At 44.6% G+C, this 23,697-nt stretch overlaps 1 protein-coding gene across 1 annotated transcript; it reads right to left on the bottom strand.

Annotated features, from left to right (window-relative positions):
• Positions 1 to 2,056: 2,056 nt before the first annotated feature.
• Positions 2,057 to 23,570, bottom strand: LOC147623070 (uncharacterized). The gene is made up of 5 exons (XM_086821120.1): positions 23,062 to 23,570; positions 20,677 to 22,211; positions 13,939 to 14,052; positions 13,138 to 13,287; positions 2,057 to 2,469 (listed from the first exon to the last, which is right to left on the bottom strand). Exons 2-5 carry the CDS (start codon positions 21,859 to 21,861, stop codon positions 2,308 to 2,310), a joined length of 1,611 nt encoding a protein of 536 aa, XP_086677246.1. The 5' UTR covers positions 21,862 to 22,211; positions 23,062 to 23,570; the 3' UTR covers positions 2,057 to 2,307.
• Positions 23,571 to 23,697: the final 127 nt, after the last annotated feature.

Raw genomic sequence — 23,697 nt, 5'->3', positions numbered from 1 at the left:
GCTAAAGCAAGGAATCTATAATGAAGGGTTGACAAAATTTCTCTCCTTCTCTCTCAACTAACCAGAGCGGTCTATGCTTTCCTTAAAGAGGATAAAAGAACCAAAAAAAAAAAAAGTTTAAGCTTTTTTATTTACGCTTATGCACTTCAACAAAATTGTTATAATTTTGGCTTGACTAAGCAACCAGCGCAAGCGTTTATGTGCTACAACCGCATCACAAACAAAAGTATGGAGAGCTAGCTATCTTGACTTGAATTTTAAATTCAGCCAAGGAACATTCCACGCACTTACATCTTTTCCAATTCTTTGCACCAAATTGAGAGTGCACAGTATTCAAAAACATCTTTCTGAGAAGAACGCGTGGAATGTTCATGATTGAATTTAGACTAGCCTCTGCACTTTCAAATTGAATGCTTTGAAAGCGCATGCCTAGTGGGCATGTGATTGAATCTTTCGCAGAAAAGCAATACCCTTGCCTCTCAAATGGGAGGCCTACTCTTGCGGCATGTGTGATTGAATCTCTTTCGCATCCAACAAAAAGAAAAGATGCACAGGCAAATTGCATTAGCTTTACAATTCGTCAGTGCTTTTGCTCTTTCACACAACTTTATAATGGAGGATGTTACAATTTACCAGTTGCTATCTTTGGCATAGGTTTTTAATTGTGTAAGTGTTCAAGTTGAGGCTGTGGGATGTTTGAAAAGTTTGAAAATGGGAGAGGGTTTTCATTGAATGAAGCCATAGTAAAGTTCCCTTAGTAAATTAAATTGAACCCTGTCTCTTGTAGATTTCTCTCTAAGAACCTATCAACTCTGGTAGACATCGAGATTCTATTCATCTAGGCTTTTGTGAACGAGTAGATTCTTACTTATTGATTCTCTTGTGGACATGGATAAGTAGTACAAGTAGTCCATACTTTTTCAATAACACAACTTGAAAGAAAAAAAAACTACTTCCCATTTGCATTGCATACAAAAAGCATGGATTAATTAAAATTTTCTCAAGAATTACAATTGTCTGATATATGTAATTTCCCTTACATAACCTATTGATGATTGTTTGCCTAAATGGATCTCTTAACCATGTTACATAACCTATTGATGATTGTTTGCCTAAATGGACCTCTTAACCATGTTGTGAACTTCATTTGGATCTCAAATACATGTGATGTGCTGCATCAAGTGCTGTATGCGTATGTGAAGATATGGCCCTGTTTTTACCTAGCGCGCTGACTTTGGTTGATTTTGGGCTGACATGGACTGAACCTCACCTAGCGCGCTGATTTTTGCTAATTTTGGGCTGACATGGACTGAACCTTATGGGCTGGTAGAGAATCCTATGAAGTTGCCCCCTTCCAAAACTGCCTTGTTTTTTAGCCTTTTATGAGGTTTGTCTTGCTTGTTTTGCTATGCCATCAAAACCATTCCCACGTTTGGCCACATCATTTGCATCATGTCTTACATCACCTTTCAAAGCTTTAAGAGTTATTTTGAACCGTTGATCAAAACCGCCGCCCCCCCCCCCCCTCCCACACACACACACACACACAAAAACAAAAAAAAAAAGCACCCAAGAAGAAGAAGAAGAAGAAGAAGAAGAAGAAAAAAAAAAGGCAAAGCCATTAAAGAATACCAATTCTGGCCCGTCTCCATATCAGAGTTGAGCTGCATGTCGGAGAAAAACCAATTCAAAACAAGTGGGAACTGAGGAAAATAGATTCTATTGCATGTCGGTTTATAACGCATGTGAGCGCATTTAAAGTAAGCCATGCGCTATAAGGGTTATAAATGCATAATATGCAAGTCTGTTCAGATTTGATCCAATAAATGGTTTATTTTTGCAGCTCAAATATAAGCAAATGGGAAGTTAATCGTTCAGAAAATATAGATTTACCCTTATGACTCATCATAACCAACCATCCAGTTCACATGTTGCATGTCAAAAGAAAGATTTACAAAACACACAACATGCTTTGACATACCAGCTCATGAAAACCTGGAGGTCGCTTCTAAAAATCAGGTGGAGACACAATGCCAACAGCAATAAAACCCTCACCTCTCCCAAGGACAGATTTTATGCACGAACTTCTCATGTACTCAAAACTTTTTGCAGTCTACAAACACCAAACCTTGTGCTCAAATAGTTACAAATCCTGTATAGATGGACTGCTCAAAATTTCCACCTGGTCCAATACTGTTCTTTACAAGTTCTTATTTATTGATGCAGTCAATAACTGAACTTCAAGTTTCCAGCCCAAAAAAAAACTGTTTGGATTGCCAAAAACCTTGCTTGACTAAAGGATATACCTTAATAGTAGCTGAGTGCAACTGGCTGCAAAGTGTTTTTCATCTTTGATATCAATTTGAATGTTTCCTCTGCTTCCACTTGATGCAGAGGATCACTTTTAGCCGATGCTGCAACACGATCTGGGTGGAAACGGAGAAGAGCTTTTTTGTAAGCAGCATTCACCTGCCAGACAGGAAGTCTCACATTTTACTTTTGTCTACTCTGAAACAAAAGCACAGTCAAGATCACTAACTTCACAGTCAAGATCACTAACTCCACACTACACAAACATTAGAAACTGTGCACGCCCAGAAGTATGTGAGCAGTGGGGTATGTGTGGATAGAGCCAATCACCCACAGACCTGCATTGAAATTTTCGCTCACCTTTTGGCCCACACCTATGGACTGACCTGTCCACATGATGCAAACAGTGAGCTCAGGCCCATAAGAGTTCCATTGGGAAAGAAGATGGCCACCACCATGTCCCACACGAGCATCGAGGTCAGTATATGTCTTGCATTTTCATACTTCCAAGCCTTTCAATTATGGTAAGGATGATTGCAACTATGGCCACCATAGGTGCTCCAAGGATGATATATCATACATTTTCATACTTCCAAATGTTTGAATTTATGTAAGGATGATTGCAACTATGGCCACTGTAGGTACTCCAAGGAATGGGGCCATTCTCAATGTGGTGATGCCAATTGCTCCATGGAACAGGGCTCATTCTCAACATGGTCACCCCACACAACTGATGAAAGTCTAAGTGGAGCATTCCGCAAACCTATCTAATCATAAACAAAGCCCAGAGCCCGGACTGCTTCCTACACTCTAGACAACTTCTCCACCTAGCCCACTACTAGGCTGCATGAGTTTCTCTCTAGTGTTTTACTATCCTTATGAACCTCTACACCATGTCCACTGAAGTCCTGCAATACCAAAATGACTTCTGCAAAGACACATCTGTCTGCTAGATCCAGCTGTCCCACAAATTGCCTGTCCCCATGGCTAAACATGGTGGCATTAAAATCTCAACAGGGCAGGCCTCTGACAATACATCCCTAGCTCTCACTCCCCCCAACCTGTTTAACAGCAGAGGCATGTCCAACAAGAGAGACTCTAATTTTAGTCCAGTGTAAATCACTCGCTTCAAGTGCTGATGGGCAGACTCTTGCACTTGAGCCTATCCAGTGGTGTTACTAAGAATCGAAGTGCTGCTCAGATTTACTCCACATCTATCGACAGTCTTACAGGCTGACTAAGAGAACATGTATAGCATGAAATATCCTCCAACTTGTAAGACTATTGGCTAGATGTGAGCGTTTAACATAGAGATAATGACAGCGCAAGACTGAAAACTCACAAAAACGCAAGCTCTCCAGTAACCTACTCTAATTGATGAAAACGCTACCCTTTTCCCAAACACTGGCTTTCTTCTGCTGAACCCCACGTTCATGTGAGCTTACAGGGCTACTCACCTACTGAGGAGGTGATTCTTCAGAAGCGGAGAGGAAAGAAAAAGACCCGGGGGGGGCGGGGGGGGGTATTATAGGAACATCAGCACCTCTAATTGCTGGTCGGCTGGCTGCCTGACCAGCCCAACCTGTCTAGACTTCGCCGATCTGTCACCAACTGGACATTCACCACTTGGAAATTTCCACTTGAAGCCTAGCTTGAATTAACCCCATGTGGACTTGGAATAGCCGGGGGTACAAGTAATAGAGAAAGAGAGATTATCCAAGTCACACGGTGCATGTGCATTACATTTTGGCATGCTTGGTACACGTGTGGATGCCGTGTTTTCATGCCTGTTTGTTGTGTATGTGTGTCCTGCAGGTCGGGGACGACTGGAACTACTGGATTGTGCACGTGAACTTGTTTGTTGACATGCTTTTATAGTGCCTTTCATGCTGGTCGGTGGGTGATAAATAGGAGTCGGCCTATAGGAACATCAGCACCTCTAATTGCTGGTTGGCTGGCTGCCTGACCAATCCAACCTGTCTACTTCGCCGATCTGTCACCAACTGGACATTCACCACTTGGAAATTTCCACTTGAAGCCTAGCTTGAATTAACCCAATGTGGACTTGGAATAGCCGGGGGTACAAGTAATAGAGAAAGGGAGATTGTCCAAGTCACACGGTGCATGTGCATTACCTTTTGGCATGCTTGGTACACGTGTGGATGCCATGTTTTCATGCCTGTTTGTTGTGTATGTGTGTCCTGCAGGTCGGGGACGACTGGAACTACTGGATTATGCACGTGAACTTGTTTGTTGACATACTTTTATAGTGCCTTTTATGCTGGTCGGTGGGTGATAAATAGGAGTCGGCCTGTTGATGCCATCTCCACGACCTGAAATTAATGCATAAAAGATGCGCCTTCTTTTCCATGCCATGGCCACCCTTTTGCTGTGCTGTCCAGCCTCGCAGGCTGCTCTCCTTGCTGGGCTGGCTGCCCATGGGCTAGCCAGCAGTCTGGCCAAGCCATAGGGGCTGCCCAGGCCATTGAGCTGGCTGACACGCTGGCCAAGCAAGGGCTGGCCGCCTTGCTGCCCAGGCCCCTCTAGGCCTGGACGACAGCATTCCCAGCCATAGTCTTGGCTGTTGGGCATTGGCCATGGGCCTCTTGGCCCCTAAGGTGGCCCACAAGGGATACTCCCTTCATAGACAAGAGTTACAAACCCTTTTCTAGGGTAGCCCAAAGCGCTGCCCCTTTCAACTACATGCAACTACACAGATGCCTGGTATCTGGTTACAAACCAAACACCTGGAACACCTGTCATCATTCCAGAGGGTGACTCACAGTACGGGCTGGAACTGCTTCATGGACTTGCACACCTAACCAAGTACATGTACTGGACCTGTACACCTAACCTTGGACGCTTACCTTGGCTGACTCGTCCCGGATTGGGGCTCACAAGGGACCAGTTTCCACTCCAAGTCCTACACTTGCTGTACAGATATATCCACGTAGTATCCAAGTGCGGGATGCACCGTGCACGTGACATCCCCTTCTGCTTAACTTTACGGAAGCTGCATAGCCTCCAATAGTCCGTCAATAAAGCCTAATAGTCGTCAAGAAATTCTTTGTCAAGCCAAACCGCTGCGTGTGTCCCTCGGCCTTGAAACTTTGTGAGGAACTGTCTTTGTCTTCAGCAAGGAGCATGCTTGAAGCAGTGCAGAAGGATCTACTGGGGAACCATCACTTTAGCTTTGTCAATAATGTCTAGTTCCGCTTCGTCTTTAATCTTTGTAGGGGATTGGACCTGCATATGGTTTGAGCCAACTGACATGGAATGCATCGTCGTGCATGGTTCAGCTCGGAGGTAACTTCAACTTCATCGACACCTTGTTGATCTTTCTCTGGATAGAAAATGGTCCAAAGCTTCTAAAAGATATATCGCTTGCCCACTTGTTTGAGCTGTTGCTTCATTATCCGAAGATATAGCCAATCTCACATCCCTTCTATCTTTATTGGCCTATCGAGTGTGCCAAGCCTCCTACACTTTAGCCAGCCTGTCTTTGACTGATTCCAAGATTTTGTGATGGTAAGACTCCGGAAACCTATAAGCTTCAATGACTGAAAATGAGGTTGTGGTCAATAGCGACTAGAATGGTCTTCCAAACACTGCTTCATAATAAGTCCTGCCAATAGCTCAAGAAAACGAATCATTCAAGACTACTTGAACTAAAGGCAAATAAGCCCTCCAAAAATAGCTCGTAAACTTGGCATCACAATCCGACACTATGGTCCTAGGAATCCCACCAATTGGGTACCAATGCCGAATGAAGAAGTGGTCAACGTCCTCGGTGGTAACTTTGGCCCTACATGGAATAAGCATAACAAATTTGCTAAAACGATCAACAATTGTCAAACACTAAGTATTATGCTTACTCGGACCAAGAGGCAAGTTCGTCACAAAATCCATTGAAATGTCTTGAAAAGGTCCTTCGGGAATGGGTAAAGGCTGTAACAACCCTATCTTCTTTCCACGAGAAGCTTTCACTTTCTGACAAACCTCACATTCTTGCACATGAGTGAACACGTCTCCCCTCATCTTTGGCCAATAATATTGCCTTTCTATCTTCTCCAAAATCAATCAAGCCCCTATGACCACCGGTGATGGCATCATGGACATCATGGAGAAAGCTGCCCTGAACAACTTCATGACACAAAGGCGGGCTTTGTAGAAAAGCCAACCATCCCGTATCAAAAAGTGGTATGGTCATGTGGCGTCCAATGCATGTTCCCATTACGTACCAAATTCCTCGAAATCTACGTGCGTGTGCATATCATCTAGTCCCGTACCAACAAGATCTAGTCTAGTGGTCTAAACCGTAGTCATTATTCCCTTCCTGCTCAAAGTATCGACCCCTTGATTGGTCTTTCCTCGAAGACACTCAATCATGCCACCAAATTGCTCGAAAATTTGGCTCCAGCGGTGCTGACGATCACTCCACTACACTTGGCATTGTCTCAATCCAACGCAATTCCTGATGGTCAGAGTGAACCTCAAAGTCTTGCCCACCTTCAGTAGATCTATAAGATCTGCCGAGAGGTCAAAGAACTTGTCAACGTGGATGAAATATGCCTGGCAAATGTCCACAAACGACCGAATATCATAAGCTATTTACAATATCACCCACTTGACTATCTCGACCACTTTGGCCAGGTCAAGTCGGATGCCCTCGGCACTGATAATGTATCTAAGGTAGTGAACCTAGAACACATAAAACTCCTACTTCTTCTCATTAACATAGAGTTCGTTGCTTTCCAACAACTTCAAAACCTTCTCCACATCAATATCATGCTACTCTTCTGTAGCTGAAAATACAAGTATGTCGTCCAAAAATTTGAACACACTTGCCAATCAAGTCCTTGAATATCCGCATCATCATGCGGTTGAATTTGCCTCGGACATTCGTCAGGCCAAAAGACGTGACCACAAATTCATAGTGGGCCCGTTCCGTACAAAGGCTGTCTTAGGAATGTCCCCCTCAACAATCCGAACCTGGTGGTACCCACTTTTCAAATCTAATTTCAAGAACACCTTGGCTCCATTCAGCCTCTCTAAAATGTAGTCAACCGAGGCATAAGGAACTTACTTTTTATTGTTAGCTTATTGAGTGCACGATAATCCACACACAATCGAGAAGAACCATTCTTTTTCCTAACAAACAAGATCGGGGTGGCAAATGGTGACACTAGCACGTATTAGAGTCACAGTTTTTATTGATGATGGAGCTAGCCAGGCGGTATGGAAACTTACTGGGGGAATCCGAGCCTAGAAGGAGATCAACCTTGTGGTCCTCCAATCTAGACGGAGAGAGGCTGGGGAGGGAGATTGTCCCGAAGGAAAATCTTATAAACTAATCATTGGGAGCTTGATACTTCTTGGAAGCACTGACCACTGTTTGGGCAGTCTGGATATAAATCATTGTGCATTTCCGTATTTCTCGTTTAGCCTGAATGTGGCTTATGAGAGAAAAGTTCGGAATCCCTAGCTCATACTTAATGATTACGGGGGCTTTGGACAAATTTCGGGTAATCAGAAAGGTGTATATACCTAGATGAATCTAGGAACATGCCCAAATTCACCTTATAAGAAAGTGCAATTTATAACCTCATGGTAGTCATCCACAAGACAATAAACCATCAACTCCATCATGCAGAGTATGGACTAGATACTACGACATCCCCACTAACATCATCAGTGCTCAATAGTGCGTGTAGAACTTGGTATCAATATATGCTCCCACAGACACATCCCCCACGCACACACACAGCATACATTCATACAAACATCTGTGTACTGAGTTTCTGTCAGAGCTCCGAATATACAGGACAGACTCAGCCATAATGAAGCTTAGCACCAAGAATCATAACAAATAGAAAGAATTATTATGTGCAACTGACTGTGTGCAGCCGCCTGAGGGCAAGCGAAAGAGAGAGGCCTACGCAGCCACCGCCTGTGGGCAAGCGAAAGAGACGCAGTCTGGGCGCAGTCACGTGGCAAAGCAAGAGAAAAGAGGATCGCCTAGGCGCAACCGTCTGTGGGTAAACGTTGGAGAGGTCGCCTGGCGGACAGATGACCGAAGGTGGTCATGCACAGCCGCCTATAAACAAGAGGAGGTTCCCTCCCCACCATGACCCATACGTGGGTGCCCATAATGGGTGCCCACCCTACCAAGGACACCAAGAATTATTTGGGAGGGTGCCCACTCATTAATGAGTGAACCTGCAACCTTATAAAAACAAAGGTTAAAAAGAATGCTATAAAATAATCAAATGCATTACACTTACCACCTGTTCACACATAACAAAACTCGTCACAAGACAGAGCAAACTTCACGACTCACTGGCAGGCGTCGCTGCTCAGTAAGTGGCACGTCAAACAAGCAAACACAAGAATACAAGTCACGCGAAGACAGTTCCAGGCATGCAAAACATGAATGCATGTGCAAACAGTATCATGGACATATCTCCCGTTTCATGGAACAAGTACTAAACATTTCTCTCGGGCACAATGACGGCACGACAGCAAACATAAATCCCGGTCTTCCTATGGAGTGACAGTCCCATAAGTAAGAGACAGATCCAGGCACGAGCCTCCCTATGGAGTGACAGTCCCATAGGCACGACACGGCACAAATACTCGCTCTTCCATGGCGTGACAATCCCATGGATAGAACACAGTCCAGGTCATACACGGGTGGCACCAGTTTGGCTCCCATCCATACGACACCATCCTACTAACACGAATGGCACCAGTCTGGCTCCCGTCCATGTTATGCAAAATACTGGCTCCTTTACATGAGACACCGGCCTGGACACAAATCTGGAGATGGACCAAATGGTCGGCCAATTGGTGACGGGAGCAGCAGTAGAGAAATCTCGTGAAGCCATGTCCTCTGACAAGAAACCTTCTCTGAAGGAAAGGGGATGAAAAAAAATCAACAAGTTCTCCTCTCAGGCTGTACACAGCAAGAAGAAAGGGAGGGAGGGTGGGAAACTGAAAGGAGAGGAAGAAGATCTCTCCAAGATGTAGTTCCCTGTCCTCAGCACCTAGAAAAGGGCTTCAGCAATCTTTGCTTCTACGCTAAAATCTGTAGAAAACGCAGCAAACTGTCGAAGCCTCTGCTCCCAAACATAAAACACAGCTTTCTTTCTCTCACAGGTCAACGTTTTTCTCTGATACCATGCAAGAAAGTGAAAAATATAAAACAAAGATGTAGGCCCAGGTACAAGACCTGTAAATGCTGGAAACTGATGTTTATTGCTGAAATCTGAGCACGAGGGAAGCCCGTAGGTGCTGTACAATGGTGAGAAGCAGTAGCAGCTACTAATGACCTCAACTGAATGCTGAAAAATGAGATGGACTAAGGGAAAGGGAGCCAACCCTTATATACTACCTCAGGATGCTGGTCGGACAGTTGTAGCAGGCTGACAGCATGGCTGTAGCATTAAATGCTACATAAAATGCCTAAAAATACCAAAAAAATGGTAGAAAAATGCTGAATAATCTCTGCTAAGATATGCCAATGCAGGGCCTCATAAATGGCCAATACAAGCATGAAAAAGATGATGTAGACCCTCTGAAGATGATATAATCCAACAGTGCCCCAGATTATGACCTGTCTACAGCCCCTTCACCTCGGCGTTTTTCAAATTCACAGCCCTCTGGTTTCTGCATTTTCTGGACAATTGCTGCTGGTTGCTCTACCTTCACCTAGGATTCATCGCTTTCAACCTAAAGGTATCTTCTCATCAGCGTTTTTTCAACAGAGGTGTGGAAGCTGGTTGGCTTGTATTTTCAAGTTTGCAGCCCCTTGGCCCTTGGTTGTGGGTTGGCCACCCGTATTTTTCTCCGATTTTTTCCCTTTTTCTTGGATTTTTTCCCAGGTCGGGTGAGCTTGCTCGAGTCAACCACCTCATATGGTCCAATCGGCCAGCCCCATCTTCATCTTACATCTTTATAGGTGGGCTGGCCTCTCCCCTTTCAATCATTGATGTGTGGTTCATGTGTTGACACACTCTCACCTTTTGTATCCTTCACTTATGAGACTAAGTTAGTCTCTTGCTCGGGATTGCTTTCACCGCAGTATATTCAGCTTATTAACTTCATCTCTCTCTCTCTCCCTTGCACTCTCAGTTCAGCACACTCTAGTGGTCATCTTGCTTCCGCTCTGTGCACTCTTTCAGAACCTTGGCTGACTCGTCTCGGACTAGGGCTCACAAGGGACCAATTTCCACTCCAAGTCCTGCACCTGCTGTGTCCACGTGGCATCCAAGTGCAAGATGCGCATGACATCCCCTTATGCTTAACTTGACGGAAGTTGCATAGCCTCCAGATTGTCCGTCAATACGGCAAATAGTCATCGAAAAATTCTTTGTCAAGACAAACTACTTCATGTGTCCCTTGGTCTTGAAACTTTGTGAGGAACTATCTTTGTCTTCACCTTGAAGCAGTGCAGAATGATTTACTCAGGAACCATCACTTCAGATTCGTCAATAATGTCTGCTTTGTCTTTAATCTCTAAAGGGATTGGGCCTTCCTATGGTTTGAGCCAACTGACATGGAACACATGGTATGTGTTCCAGCTCGGAGGTAACTTCAACTTCATCGACACCTCATTGATCTTTCTCAAGAAAGGAAATGGTCCGAAGCTTCTAAAAGATAACTTTGGGCATCGCTTGCCCACCTGTTCAGCCGTTGCTTCATTACTTGAAGATATACCCAATCTCCTTCCACGAACTTCACATCCCTTCAATCTTTATTGGCCTATCGAGTGTAGGCCTCTTGCACTTTAACCCGCCTTCATGTTGGAAGGTTTTGAAGGCCTTTTGGATGCATTCGATGGGGTTACATGAGTTGAATAACACTAGATATGCTTGCTGTAATTTCTTGTTATTTACTATTATGAGGCCTTGGGGATGCCGATTTTGCGTGTATTTGGAATATACACTTCATGGAAGCCATGTGCTATGATTGGTAGGCTCATTTGAGGGTATTACATGTGGATTTAAGGCTATAATGCTCAAGTATGCACTCTTGAGCCGAAATTCCAGATTTGAGCCTCCTTATTGGAGGTGAATCACGCATGATATGGATCCTTGACAGAGACCTCACTCATTGGATTAGATTTGGCATCTATTTTGGTTTTGAGGACAAAACCATTTTGAGTGGGGATGGTTTGTAATGTAGCGGATTCACATGCCTTGTAAAGGTTGTCAAGCCTTGTAAATAATGGACCAAAGGGGCCAAGGGCGGGCCAAGTATGGGGGCCAAGAGAATAAGTCTGAAAAGAGGCAAGATTATAAAACAATTATAATCTTAATTGGCAATAACTGATAATCACTAATCATTTTACTAATGACCTCCTTGCTCAAACAAGCTTTCATGGTGACCTTCTCCCTCATGAGATGGTGCATGTGATGTGATAAGTGCAACCGTGTACACTCCGGTTTGAGTGCAAACCTTCTTTCTTGCATTCTCCCAATCGATTTGTCACCTGAAAGGAATTGTTCAGCTGTTCCACTGCAAACAATCAGCATGGGCTGCAATATAGCCTTTGCAAATTTGAGTGTAAACCTTCTTTCATGTACTCCAGTTTGAGTGTAAACCTTCATTCTTGCATTCTCCCAATCGATTTGTGACCTGAAAGGCATGGTTCAGCTGTTCCACAGCAAACAATCAGCATGGGCTGCAATATAGCCTTTGCAAATTTGAACTTCAATGTGTGCCCCTCCCATGGAGGTTGCAGACCAAATTCAACTTGCCATAGGCAAAACCAGCCCTCTGTGGACTCTTTTGGACAGCACTACCCCCTTCTCAGGTTCAAATCCTTCCCTTATCTACGTGCATCAAAGACATGAAAAGCACCATGAAAACTCAACATGTACACAGCAAAAGCACCTGCTTTTTCATGGATACGCAGCAGTAGAGCTCTGTTCCAGCATACCCAACCATGCCAACCTCTCCTTTCATGCCAGGTTCCTTTTCGCCCTCCGCCCTAGTGTCCCATACCACCTTAGACCTTGCAAGACTAGAAAGCAAGCCTCTTGGCCTGAATCCAAAAGACCTTGGCGACAGATTTTCTCCTCTCCTTTCAGAGTTCCTCCTGCTTCGTGTACTAGCAGGTCTTGCTCTGATACCGATGTAAGACCCTCATCTAGCAGACACCTGCAGTTAAGCAAATCAAAGGAAACATAAAGAAACTGGCATCTAGCTCACTGCCCAACCAAAGAGCCAATCAGGCTCACCCCCGAGCACAGAGGTTACAAGCATCAGAGACATGGCTCTGCACGTGCAAAGCCTTGGCATCCCATACCACCGGGACACACCTCTCCAGTGTACACACAGAGTAGTCTCCCAGGCCTCAAGTAAGGAGCTCTCTCTCAAGATGACTCCAAAAGTCACTTATATAGGCCTCCTATAAACCAGGAGCCATAAATAGCCCATGCCTCACAAATAACTTCTAACGGCGGATGGAACACGTGCCCACTTACACAAGAAGCAATTCTCAACATACCAAACTCATGTGAAATGCAGACGAAAGGTATCAAATGGGCCAGAAGTAAGTGATGATGCACTATTTAATTAGTCTAACTGAAATCTCACCACTTCAAAACAAGAAGCCACAAAAAACAAGATTGTATGTCTGACCAGGACCAAAAGAGAAAAACATAGCTAGAAACACCATTTAAATTGTTATGTGAAACTTCCTCCATCAGAAAACAAGAAAATACTATTGTTATAACAACCACTCAACATAGGAGAGAAGAGGAAGTAAACAGCCAAGAAAACAATGCAACTTTTCAAATTAGCAGTTGCAGGATGAAATACCTGTTGGATGGATGGAAAGACTCCTCCATCAACTTCGATCCCTAAGTTCCGCAACAAAGTAGCCATATCTATGCAACTAGCAGCAGCGTCCTCCAGCTCAGACCATATACGACCACGTACATGTTCTTTGTAACCAAGGTTTTGTTCCTCCTGAGCAAGCCAGAGCCCCCCCCCCCCCCCCCCCAAAAAAAGGTCAAACTTTACAAACTCGCATTGGAGAAAATATACATTGCACAAGGGAGTCACTTATGAACCTTGATACCAAAGGATTTAGAATGCCAACAGTTAGTACAATGGTAAGCTGTGATGCGGACATGGAAAAAATATCACAACAACAGGAACATGAACTCCATTGCAAGAAAATTGTTATATACCACATCAACAACGTGCAACATTCAGAGAGAGACTTTCAGAGAAGAATTAGTGGCCCCACAAATGCATTAATGATGCATCAAATAGCAAAAACATCTTCTTGAAATCAAGAGGACTCCATGCTGCCACACTGCCTTGCTCAGATCAACCCAAAAAACCTACCGCTGTCCCTCAGCATCACTCTGACAAAAGCACAAAACTACTTACAACCCAAACAAAGATATAAGCAAACATCCAAGTAGAGCAAAGCTTAACCTTCTTAATCAAACTCCTTGTGATCTCAAGGATTGTAAATGATAAAAAATTTGGAAAAGCTCGACATCAAAAGGTCACTGCATTCTTCAGAAAAAAAGACATTCAAGTTCAAGACCAAAGCACACCTATTCTCATGAAAAATAAAGCTAACTGTACAGAGGCATAAAGAGTTACCTTCCGTTGAATCTGCCTAATCTCCTCAAGTCTCTGTTTCTGCCTGCTCTCCATCTCCATTCTGCGTTCAGCTTCAACCTTCCTTTTCTTCCGTTGGCGTTGAGCTTCCTGTGCCTGATCATAATGGCACCAGGCAGCCAGGCAAAAAGGGCTTTACATAGTCGATAACCACGGTAGACTTGTTAAACACTTGAGTGTAATGTTAAATACTTGAGAAGACAGCAACAGAGTGAACATAGCCCACTGGTAAGTAATTCAAACCTTATTAACAGTTGAAGATAATCTAAAGACATAATAAGGACTAAATTCGAGTTCTTTATCAGGCAACAAAAACAAAAGATATCAAGCATGATTGAAGACTTGAAGTATTATTGGCTTATGCTACACCCTAGGCATTGTATCCTCTCCTCTGTCAGAATATGCAGTGGAGATGAAGACAAAATCTGAGAACACAAGAGCAAGTGCAGAAAAAATATGGCAATGGAGAGAGAGAGAGAGAGGCGTATAACTCTGCTCTATATACACAAAGAAAATCTCGAAAACTGATACAATGGCATGGGGGCTATGGGGCCATTTTTATATCCCCCCAAGAGAGCAGTCGGCCAGTAGAAGGGGCAGCTTTTCAACCAAAACTCTGAAATTTTGAAAGTGAGTGAACACCTCACTCTTCTCCTTCATGAAATATACCCACACTTTCCTCGTGTGGTCATCAATGAAAGTCACATAATACCTGCAGTCTCCCATAGATATGGTCTTCGTAGGACCCCATACATCTGAATGCACAACATCTAGTGCATTTCTGCTCACATATCTGTTATGTGGAAACACATGCTTTGTTTGCTTCCCAAATTGGCATGCTTCACATATTTTGTGCATACCTTCCACTTTAAATTTTGGCAGCCCGGTCACAATTCCTTTTGTCTGCATAGACTTCAATCTCTGCACATTTACATGTCCAATCCTTTTATGCCAAATGTCTGTGTCTGCAACAATTCCTGAACCATTTGCAAACATCGCAGCACTCATTTCAGGCATGTCTACATTCAATGTAAACATTATGCCCACTCTGTTGCCTTTTGCAACCAACCTGCACTTGTCTTTAAAATCTTCAACATAACACCCATCACGGTTAAACCGAACCTGCAAACCCTGCTCAATCATCTGGCCAACTGAAACCAGATTCTTTGTTATGTTCGGAACGTGAAGTACATCTGCAAGGTACTTCACTTTGCCATCCTACATAGACAATGACACATCTCCAACATGGATGAGCAGTGCCATCCCCTGTTTCCACAAAACCTGGTCTTTCCGGGTTTTTCATCTCCTTGAACCACTCCCCATGACTCGTCATGTGGTTCGAAGCGCCTGAATCCACATACCATACATTATCTTTTTGTGCTGCATCAACATTTTCAGACATGGCATTCACGACATGCTGCATAACAAACAACCTTTCATTATCCTCATTATTTCTGCTTGAGGATGCATAGTTGTTTTGCTGCACTTTCCCATTTTGCATGTCAGCCTGCTTCTTACAACATTCTGCCTGCACATGTCCAGGCTTACCACAATAATAGCATTCACGTGCATCATTATATTGCCTTTGCCAATTTCCACGGCCTCTTTGACTCCCCCTGTCTCTGAATTTGCCTCTTCCACCTGCGTGTTGTTGTTGTTGTTGATTCCAGGACTATTGTTGTTGCTGCTGCTGCTGCTGCTGGCCACCATAATTCTGATTACCTGTTCGGCCACCTCCTTGACCGCATCCACGGCCTCCTCTACCTCGTCCTCTTCTTGAACTCGTGTAGAAAGCCTGTTGCTCTGAACTCTTTTTGCTTTGTGAAGACTGTTGGTCTTCACCCAAGCTCTTCTCTTCGATAATCAGCATAGACACCAAATCTGTAAAGTTGGGAATGTTTTCCCGAGTCTGAATGGACGTCTTGAACGCCTTGTATTGTGGCCCGAGACCACGTAGACAGACTTCCACCTTGTCATCATCACCTACTGACACACCAATAGATGCAAGGGATTCCACAATACTCTCTATCTTCAGCGCATAGTCATTCACAGACATGCTCTTTTTCTCCACAGTATGAAGTTCATTCTTCAACTGTATCTTACGTGCCTTGGTATTTGTTTCATAGAGCTTTACCAAGGTGTCCCACGCTTCCTTGGGGGACTTGGCATCCTGAATGTGCCCAATCATGGTGTCCTGTATACTAATGGATAGCCAATACATAACCTTCCTGGCTCCTTGGTTCCAGTCTTTAAACTCTTTCACATCTGCAGCAGTCGGATTTATATCCGGTATCTCCGGTGCCTCTTCATGCTCACCTTCTATGTAGTCCCAATAGCCTTTTCCCATCAAGAAATTTGTCAACCTGAACCTCCAAGCATGGAAGTTATTCTTATCAAGCTTCTCAGCACAATCTGAGTTATCCCATCATTTGACATCTTGCCAAACACGCAATTTTACCAGAAACTGCACTCTGGTTTTTCTGCACAAATTGCTATATTTTCTGCACAGCGGTACTATAGTACTCTCAAATGTCACAACCAGTGACTTCAATATGCATACATACACCCAATGGCAACTGTAGACCTCTTTGCAGCACCCAGTGTCTGCACAGTCAATCTGTCTTCCTGCAGTTTTTAAAACAGAGTTCTGCAGAGAATCGATGACTTACCCGTAGTGATCGAAATCGCTTGCTTTCTGAAAAACGAAGGCCCAGACGTGCCCGAAACGCGTTTTCGGCCCTGAAAACGTAGTCCGATAGGACAATATAGTTGCCCTATAGCTTTACTCCCGCGAAGAAAGCTCCTCAATCAGAGATCGTTGCCGGTGCCTCCCGTAGAGCTCCCGACAAGGGTGTAGTCACCAACACAACTAGGGAAGAGTAGTTGAAGCTCTTATCCTCGTACCGCTTCCTGTGGTTCTCTTGCTTGCAGCTCAGCCCTTAGCACGAACCAGGCTCTGATACCATGAAAAGATGTAGGGGGAAGAGAGCTTGAGCTCTTGCAAGCACACACACACTCACAAAACCCTAATAAAGAACACACAAGGTGAGAGGCTGAAAATCTTCTTCTTCTCTACTCAACACTCAACACACCATATACAAGAATAAGAGTATACATAATATGAAAGGTACTCAACTAATACATACACGAGTTCTCTATAGTGTGAACCCGACTAAATGAGCTGGCGCTATAACTATGCCAGTCTCTAGAATGGCTGTCACACAGCCTGTCATCCCACTGGCCGCATATCACCCAAGATCTCACCAACCATGCCAGTGGTGTAAGTGTGGGGCCTATCCCCCAGGTGGGTCATCAGTGTCCACCGCCTCACTAGACGAGCTCGATATCTCAACACTGAAGAGGGCACTGACTCTTTCAAATCTCTGTAGGCTACGCGCATGTTGCCAAGAATTGTGCGGATTCTGTGCATATGATCAAAATCTTCTAATTTTGATATGTCTAATAAATCATTTGCACCTTGCGCTCACACACGACGCTGGGCATTTTCCCATATTTGCATTACACAGTCACGCATTAGAGATGACTTCTAACACCTCCTCTCAACTCCGGGCTGTGGAACCATCCCCAGGGAGCTGGAGTGCTGCCGGAGCAACGCTCGAGATAGCAACTTCGTGAAAAGGTCCACCACACTGTCCTCCGTCGAACAGAACTCTAGCAAGATGTCATCAGCAACGATCTTTTCACGAACAAAGTGCCTCTAGATGACCAAGGATTCCACCAGTGAAAACCCAATCCTGCCAAGTAACCTCTGCAACTTCACCACCTAGCAAGCAGCACCACAAGCAGCCCGGTACTCTGCCTCTGTCGACAAGGCAAGAGATAGCTGCCTATTACTACTCCATAAAACTGCTCCTGAGCCGAGGGTAAACTGTCACCTAAAGTAGATCTCCTCGTGTCTGGATCTCGTCCCCAATCTGAGTCACTCCACCCGTGGAGTCGGACTCCATCCGTCAACCCCCCTCCTGCGTAAAAGAATCCAAGATCCTTCGCATGCTGCAGAAACCACAAGATATGCAATCCTGCCTCCCAAAGAGTCATCTGCCAACATGAGCTCAACAGCCTCATCAGGAAGCTCCCGTCCAATCTGATATACATCAACCAAATCACTGAACCATTCTGCTTCCAAGTCAGAGAGACACCATACTGCTCACAAGGATCAACAACTATTACGGTGGGATGCCAAGTCCTGGAAACCTGCTGAAGACCACTCAAGGCCTTCGGAAACCTGTAACCAACCCCCTCTGAATCCGGAACCACAAAACCTGGAGAATGTGCAACATCCACCTCCTTCTGCAAGTAATCAACTGCCACCTGCCTAGCTTTCCAAGAGGTCCCCGTGGAAAGAACTTCCTCATCTACAGGAGTTTCTTTGTCTCGAATACTACGAGACATCAGAGCATAAGTTACTTGTAAAGTTTCCTCTGACTACTGACAAACACAAGAACTACCGACATCTGTACTAGAAAGTTCCTGCCAACTGCTGCCATCAACTGGCAAGCTATCCTCCATCTGGTCTCGGAAAGCCTGCACTTGCAACGTACCCACACTTAAGTGGCCATTACCAGACTACCACTCAACACAAAACTGAGGACCTACGAGAGAGAGTGCTGAAAGTTTGTAAACTCCATTCTCCACTCCGCCTTCCCAAACTACCTGGCCTGTTGCCTTGTCCCGGAGAGCAACAAAATGCTCATCAAACTCCACCCGTACGCCAGTCTTGCAAACCTGATGCACTAACAACAGATGAAAACCAACTGATGGAACATACAACACCTGGGAGGAATGCTTCCCTCCTCTGCCATCAGGAACTATCTCCAACCTGCCCTCACTGTGAACTAGGATAGTGGATGTATCCCCAGTAAGAATGTGACCAGAATACCTACAGAGATCTTGTAAATCTGAACGGGAAGGAGTCATGTGCCTCGAAACACCATTGTCTAGAATCCACTGCCAAGTATCCGTAGCGGTGAGTACTCCAACCTCCTCCTTGCCCGAAAAAAATGAAACATCGGTGTCCATCACCTCCAAGTGCACAAATGCTGGAGTCTTCACGATTGCTGCTGAAAATTCTTCACCCTTCTCGGTGTTCCGCTTGGGACACTGCCTCCAATAGTGGCCTTTCTCGCCACAATCATTACAAGTCCAATCATTACAAGTCCTCTCTGCCTTCAGTTTCTCGCGGTCTGAGTCGGACTTCTTCTCAGAAGACTTCTCCGATGAAGCCATCCCTTTGACCTTGTTACGGCCTTTCGACCGTTGGCCAATTAAGGCCTCCGAACCTCCGTCCTGTGGAGGGTTCGTGAATCTTTCCTCTTGGTCCAAGACGTTGGGCACAAGCTCCTCCCACGTGATGGTGCTGAGCCTGCCACTGGTAATCAAAGACGAGTAGAATGCTGAGTACTGAGAGGGCAAATGTGACAGAAACGTGATGGCCATATCCTCTGATGATATCTCCTTCCCAACCTGAAGAACTTCGTGCTGAAGAGCCTGCAGCTTGTTAATGTGCTCCCGCATTGTCGATGACTTTGCAGGGTTCATAACCCGCATCTGTACTTCCAAGGAAATCCTCTTCATGGGCAATACCCTCTTATAAAGAGAAGCCAAATGCTGCCATATACCTCTGGCTATGCTTTATATGATTGATTACTTACAGTGTGCAGTTGAGGAAGATAAATGAACGGACCCTGGCATTGACACGATCCCATAACTATGCCTGTGCCTCACAGTCCTTTCGAATCGACGGTAACTCCCCTTCCTCTACCTCCGGCCGTGGAACCCCAACAACGATGAAATCAGCAAGGTCGTATGACTCCAAAACAGATTCCATCATAACCTTCCATATGCCATAATTGTTCCCGTCCAACTAACGGTCTACAGGGAACGTGGGGAGCGTAGGGATCTTCACATGCTTCTCGGCCATCTCAAGTAAATCTGCCATTGCGGGGATGTAACTGAAAAGGGTGGCTAGGTTGGAAATAAAAACTTACACCTGCAAGTGGCTGTCCAGCAAATCAGCCCGCCTTCCACTTGCTTCTCTTCTTCCCGAACAGTCCACCAATCAGCAACACAACAGTCCCCCTCTTGCTCACAAAATTCCCAAGATCTATCAAGAGCCTAGAGCTCTGATACTATGTCAGAATATGCAGCGGAGATGCAGACAAAATCTGAGAACACAAGAGCAAGTGCAGAAAAAATAAAAGAGAGAGAGAGAGAGAGAGAGAGAGAGGCGCGTAACTCTACTCTATATACAAACTGATACAATGGCATGGGGGCTATGGGGCCATTTTATATGGCTCCAAGAGAGAAGTCGGCCAGTAGAAGGGACAGCCGACAGCAGGCACCCAACTGCAACACCAATCGGCCAGCAGAATGAAGTCGGGGGTCCACGACCAGATCACATCAGTCTGCCTGCTCCAGAGGGTGAACCCATGCAGTCGGCCAGCTACTGGGACATGCTGCCATCATAGGGCAGACACCCAAGCCATGGAAAAATAGGGAAAAATGGGAAAAAATATGGAGAGTGGGGAAAAATGAGAAAACACCTAATACGGGCAGGCACACCCACAATAGAGGCCCTGGTGTGTATGTATAGACAGGAGATGACTTCTAACATCCTCTCCCCCCCCCCCCCCCCCCAACCAAAAAAAAAACACAGAACGAGATTTGAAGTGCAGCTAACAACTCTTATCAAAATCAAACCTGTCTTTGCAGTTCTTGCTGCCGCCGAGCCCACTCTTCCTCCTCTGCATGTCGAAACTCTTTGGTTTCTTTTATTCTCTCTCTGTCAACAAATAAATCATCAGATGATGATTTCAGGCCTGCTTCTGCTGCAACTTGTTGCTGTTGAAGATAATCATCCCCCCTTTCCGACAGAAGAAAACCCTCCTCTGTTGGTAGCAGCCCACTTACATAATCACCGCTAGATCCTATTGGGACAGTGCTTAGATGTGAATTGCTTGTCCTCTCCTCAACAGACACTGCATCATTGCCTGAACTGATAGATGCAGTTTCTGATACAGAAATCCCTTCACCAGCTAAATCTGAGACATCTTCTGATCTTGCATCAGGACAATCATGATTCGAATCCTGGTGGTCAAAAAGAGTAGCTGGCCTCTCCTTCGGAAAGAGCAAATTTGAAGGATCAGACTGTCGAAGCTCTGACTGCGCTTGTTTGTTCATTTCATTCTGTTGGGCTTGACCTTTTGTTTTCCCATATAAGCTTTGCCTTGCTGCATTACCAGCTGGATTTGAAGCACTTGTGCTCTCTTCACTTTCTGCTCTGTACCTACCTCCATTGAATGCATCTCCCAGCCGCTTTTTAAGAGCAGCTTTCTCCCAATCTTGCCGAACCTTTCCATCCAAATCCTCAATAATTTCACAATCAGAAGAGCTGCTTGAAGATTTCCTCATTATGTTTAGGTTGAACATGTTATGAGCAGGCCTCTTCTCACCCTTAGTTACCCTTTGATGCAAACACCAGGACAACCGACTTGGCCCAGGCTCCATGGGCTCCTTATTCATAACAAAGCAATCATCTTCATCAGAATTATCTGAAAACTCTGAATGACCTGCACTGAAGCCATCAGCACTTTGCCACCCAGATGGCCTGTTGGAGCAGCTCTGAAACTTCCTAGAGCCAACATAACTATCATCAACATTGTCACAAAAACCAGCCAAATTGGAGGTGTCATGATTTTCAGCTTCACCACTTTCATCATCGTCCTCAATTATGATCACATCCGGTACTCGTTTTGTAGGCCTCATTCGTCTGGTTTCATGACCTGTCTTGTCAATCATGTAAAAATTTGGTCCAACATTTTCCTCCCATTTAGTGTTTTTGTCCTCCTCACCAGGGTCAGTTCTATGCTTTTCAAGCACCTTCATTTTCCCATTACACTTTCATGGAAGGACCATCCATATTTACAAAACTATTTTACCTGCTTGGTGCCACAGAATCCATTTGTGATAGCAGTATGCTTCTCCCCAACCACAAAGCTTCAAAATTTGCATACAAGGGTTGATGAGCACGTCTACAATCCCTCACCACCTCCTTCAGATGGAGTAGTGTATCATGCTATGCTAAGCTGTGGCATGTTCTTTTCCCTGAGCGAGAGCATCTCTCATCATGTTCGCCTTCACCGCAACTTGCTGTTACAACTATGGTAGTGCTTGCAAGCTGCCTTTGAAGAATATGGACTTTGGTCTAACTTGAAGCACCCTTTCACTGGTAGAACCTACATTTGGCCAAAAAAACTTAATATTGCAATTCCCATAAGACCAAAACTCCATCAAATAGTTCCTACAGCCTTATAACCTAAGTAGAAACAAACATGGCACAGTGAACACTTAAAATTCGAAACTGACAACCCTAAAATTACAAAACCTGTTTAGCATTTAAAAAACCCATAAATCGTAAAGAAAATCAGTAGAAACGAGAAAAACTTAAGGAAAGTTTTCCCACTCCTCCTCATTCTCCAGTCTCTGACTTCCTCTGATTCTACTCAGTTGGCATCATCGCAGCTAAATGTTCCTATGTATTCACCTTATCGAATTAAAGAAACCATGGCCCCTATTTCCCAATTTAATTTTCACATACCCCCCCCCCCCTTTTTTTTTACTTCCAACCCCCAGTTTGCAGTTTACACAAGACAAAATTTCCAAAACACGCTTTTTCAGAACGGAATGAAGATCCTGGATTGCCTGTCTAAGTGACAACAGATATTGCGCTGGAAATAAGTCCTAGCAATTGCACAAGCTATATATAATGCAGAGACTATATTAAGAAATTTTCCGCCAAATTTGAAAGGAGGGTGTTGCACAGATGCCATAGAAGAGAAGTTGGAAACCGCAGGAGCCTTTAACCACAGCCTAAGTACACCAAAACTAGGTGAAATGTAACCTTCAAATGAGCAAAATCCGAGAAGAATTGAACAAATCTAGCAGACGATTAATCTTTATAAAAGCGAGGGATTTCTGAACGAAACTGGTGATAGTCATCCTAGCACTTATCATTGATCACATTCACGACCAAAGAGAGAGAGAGAGAGAGAGAGAGAGAGAGAGAGAGAGAGATTTCAATGATACCGTTGTCAAGCGTTGTTGCACAGCTTACTGCCGAGACTCCGGCAAAGCTCTGCTTGATGCTGCCTGGCTCGACGAAGAGGAAAGATCAAGAAGAACTATTCGTCCTGTATATTAGGGATATGAAGTAATATCGATGTCACTGTAATAACCCTATAACATAACTCAAGCAATTGATTATAATGAGCTAAATAGTATTTAACAACTTTGCAATATGAACGCTATGAATTTATGGTGGGGTATCCATGTCCTTCTTCATTTCGGCTTGTTTTTATGTACCCGATGGTGCAATCTTACATAATATAACAGGAGAAGAAGAGAGTTGACTTTTCCTTCTTCTTAGGTGGCCAGTTTTTTAGCCCTGCCGCAAGGGCAATAATCGTCACGGCTCAGGGGTAGTAAACCAGAGAATATAATTGCATCTTCTTCAACTTTCAAATGCCGTTTTGAGAGAGAGAGAGAGCCGTTTGGAACGAAATGCAATAGGCTACTTCTCCGGCGATCCTAACAACATTGGGGTGGTGGTTGTGGGCCGCTCGGCCTAAACTGTCACCCATTTTCCGAGTGCCAGGAATGGCTCTCCTTGAGCTGGACGGAATGCGAGCAAAGGTAAAAGTTGCCTAGACTGGCAATGGTAGT

The sequence above is a fragment of the Cibotium barometz genome, chromosome 27 (genome assembly GCF_041138505.1).
Source record: "Cibotium barometz isolate CiBa-2024 chromosome 27, ASM4113850v1, whole genome shotgun sequence".
NCBI classification, from domain to species: Eukaryota; Viridiplantae; Streptophyta; class Polypodiopsida; order Cyatheales; family Cibotiaceae; genus Cibotium; species Cibotium barometz.
The sequence above is the reverse complement of the archived record's forward strand: the minus strand, read 5'-3'. Positions and strand labels throughout refer to the sequence as shown.

Coding starts and splice junctions, on each gene's coding strand:
- LOC147623070 (XM_086821120.1), bottom strand. CDS start 21,861: ATGAAGGTGCTTGAAAAGCATAGAACTGACCCTGGTGAGGAGGACAAA. Junction 14,053..20,676: donor AGCAAGAACTGCAAAGACAG/GTTTGATTTTGA, acceptor CATTATGATCAG/GCACAGGAAGCTCAACGCCA. Junction 13,288..13,938: donor TTAGGCAGATTCAACGGAAG/GTAACTCTTTAT, acceptor TGGCTTGCTCAG/GAGGAACAAAACCTTGGTTA.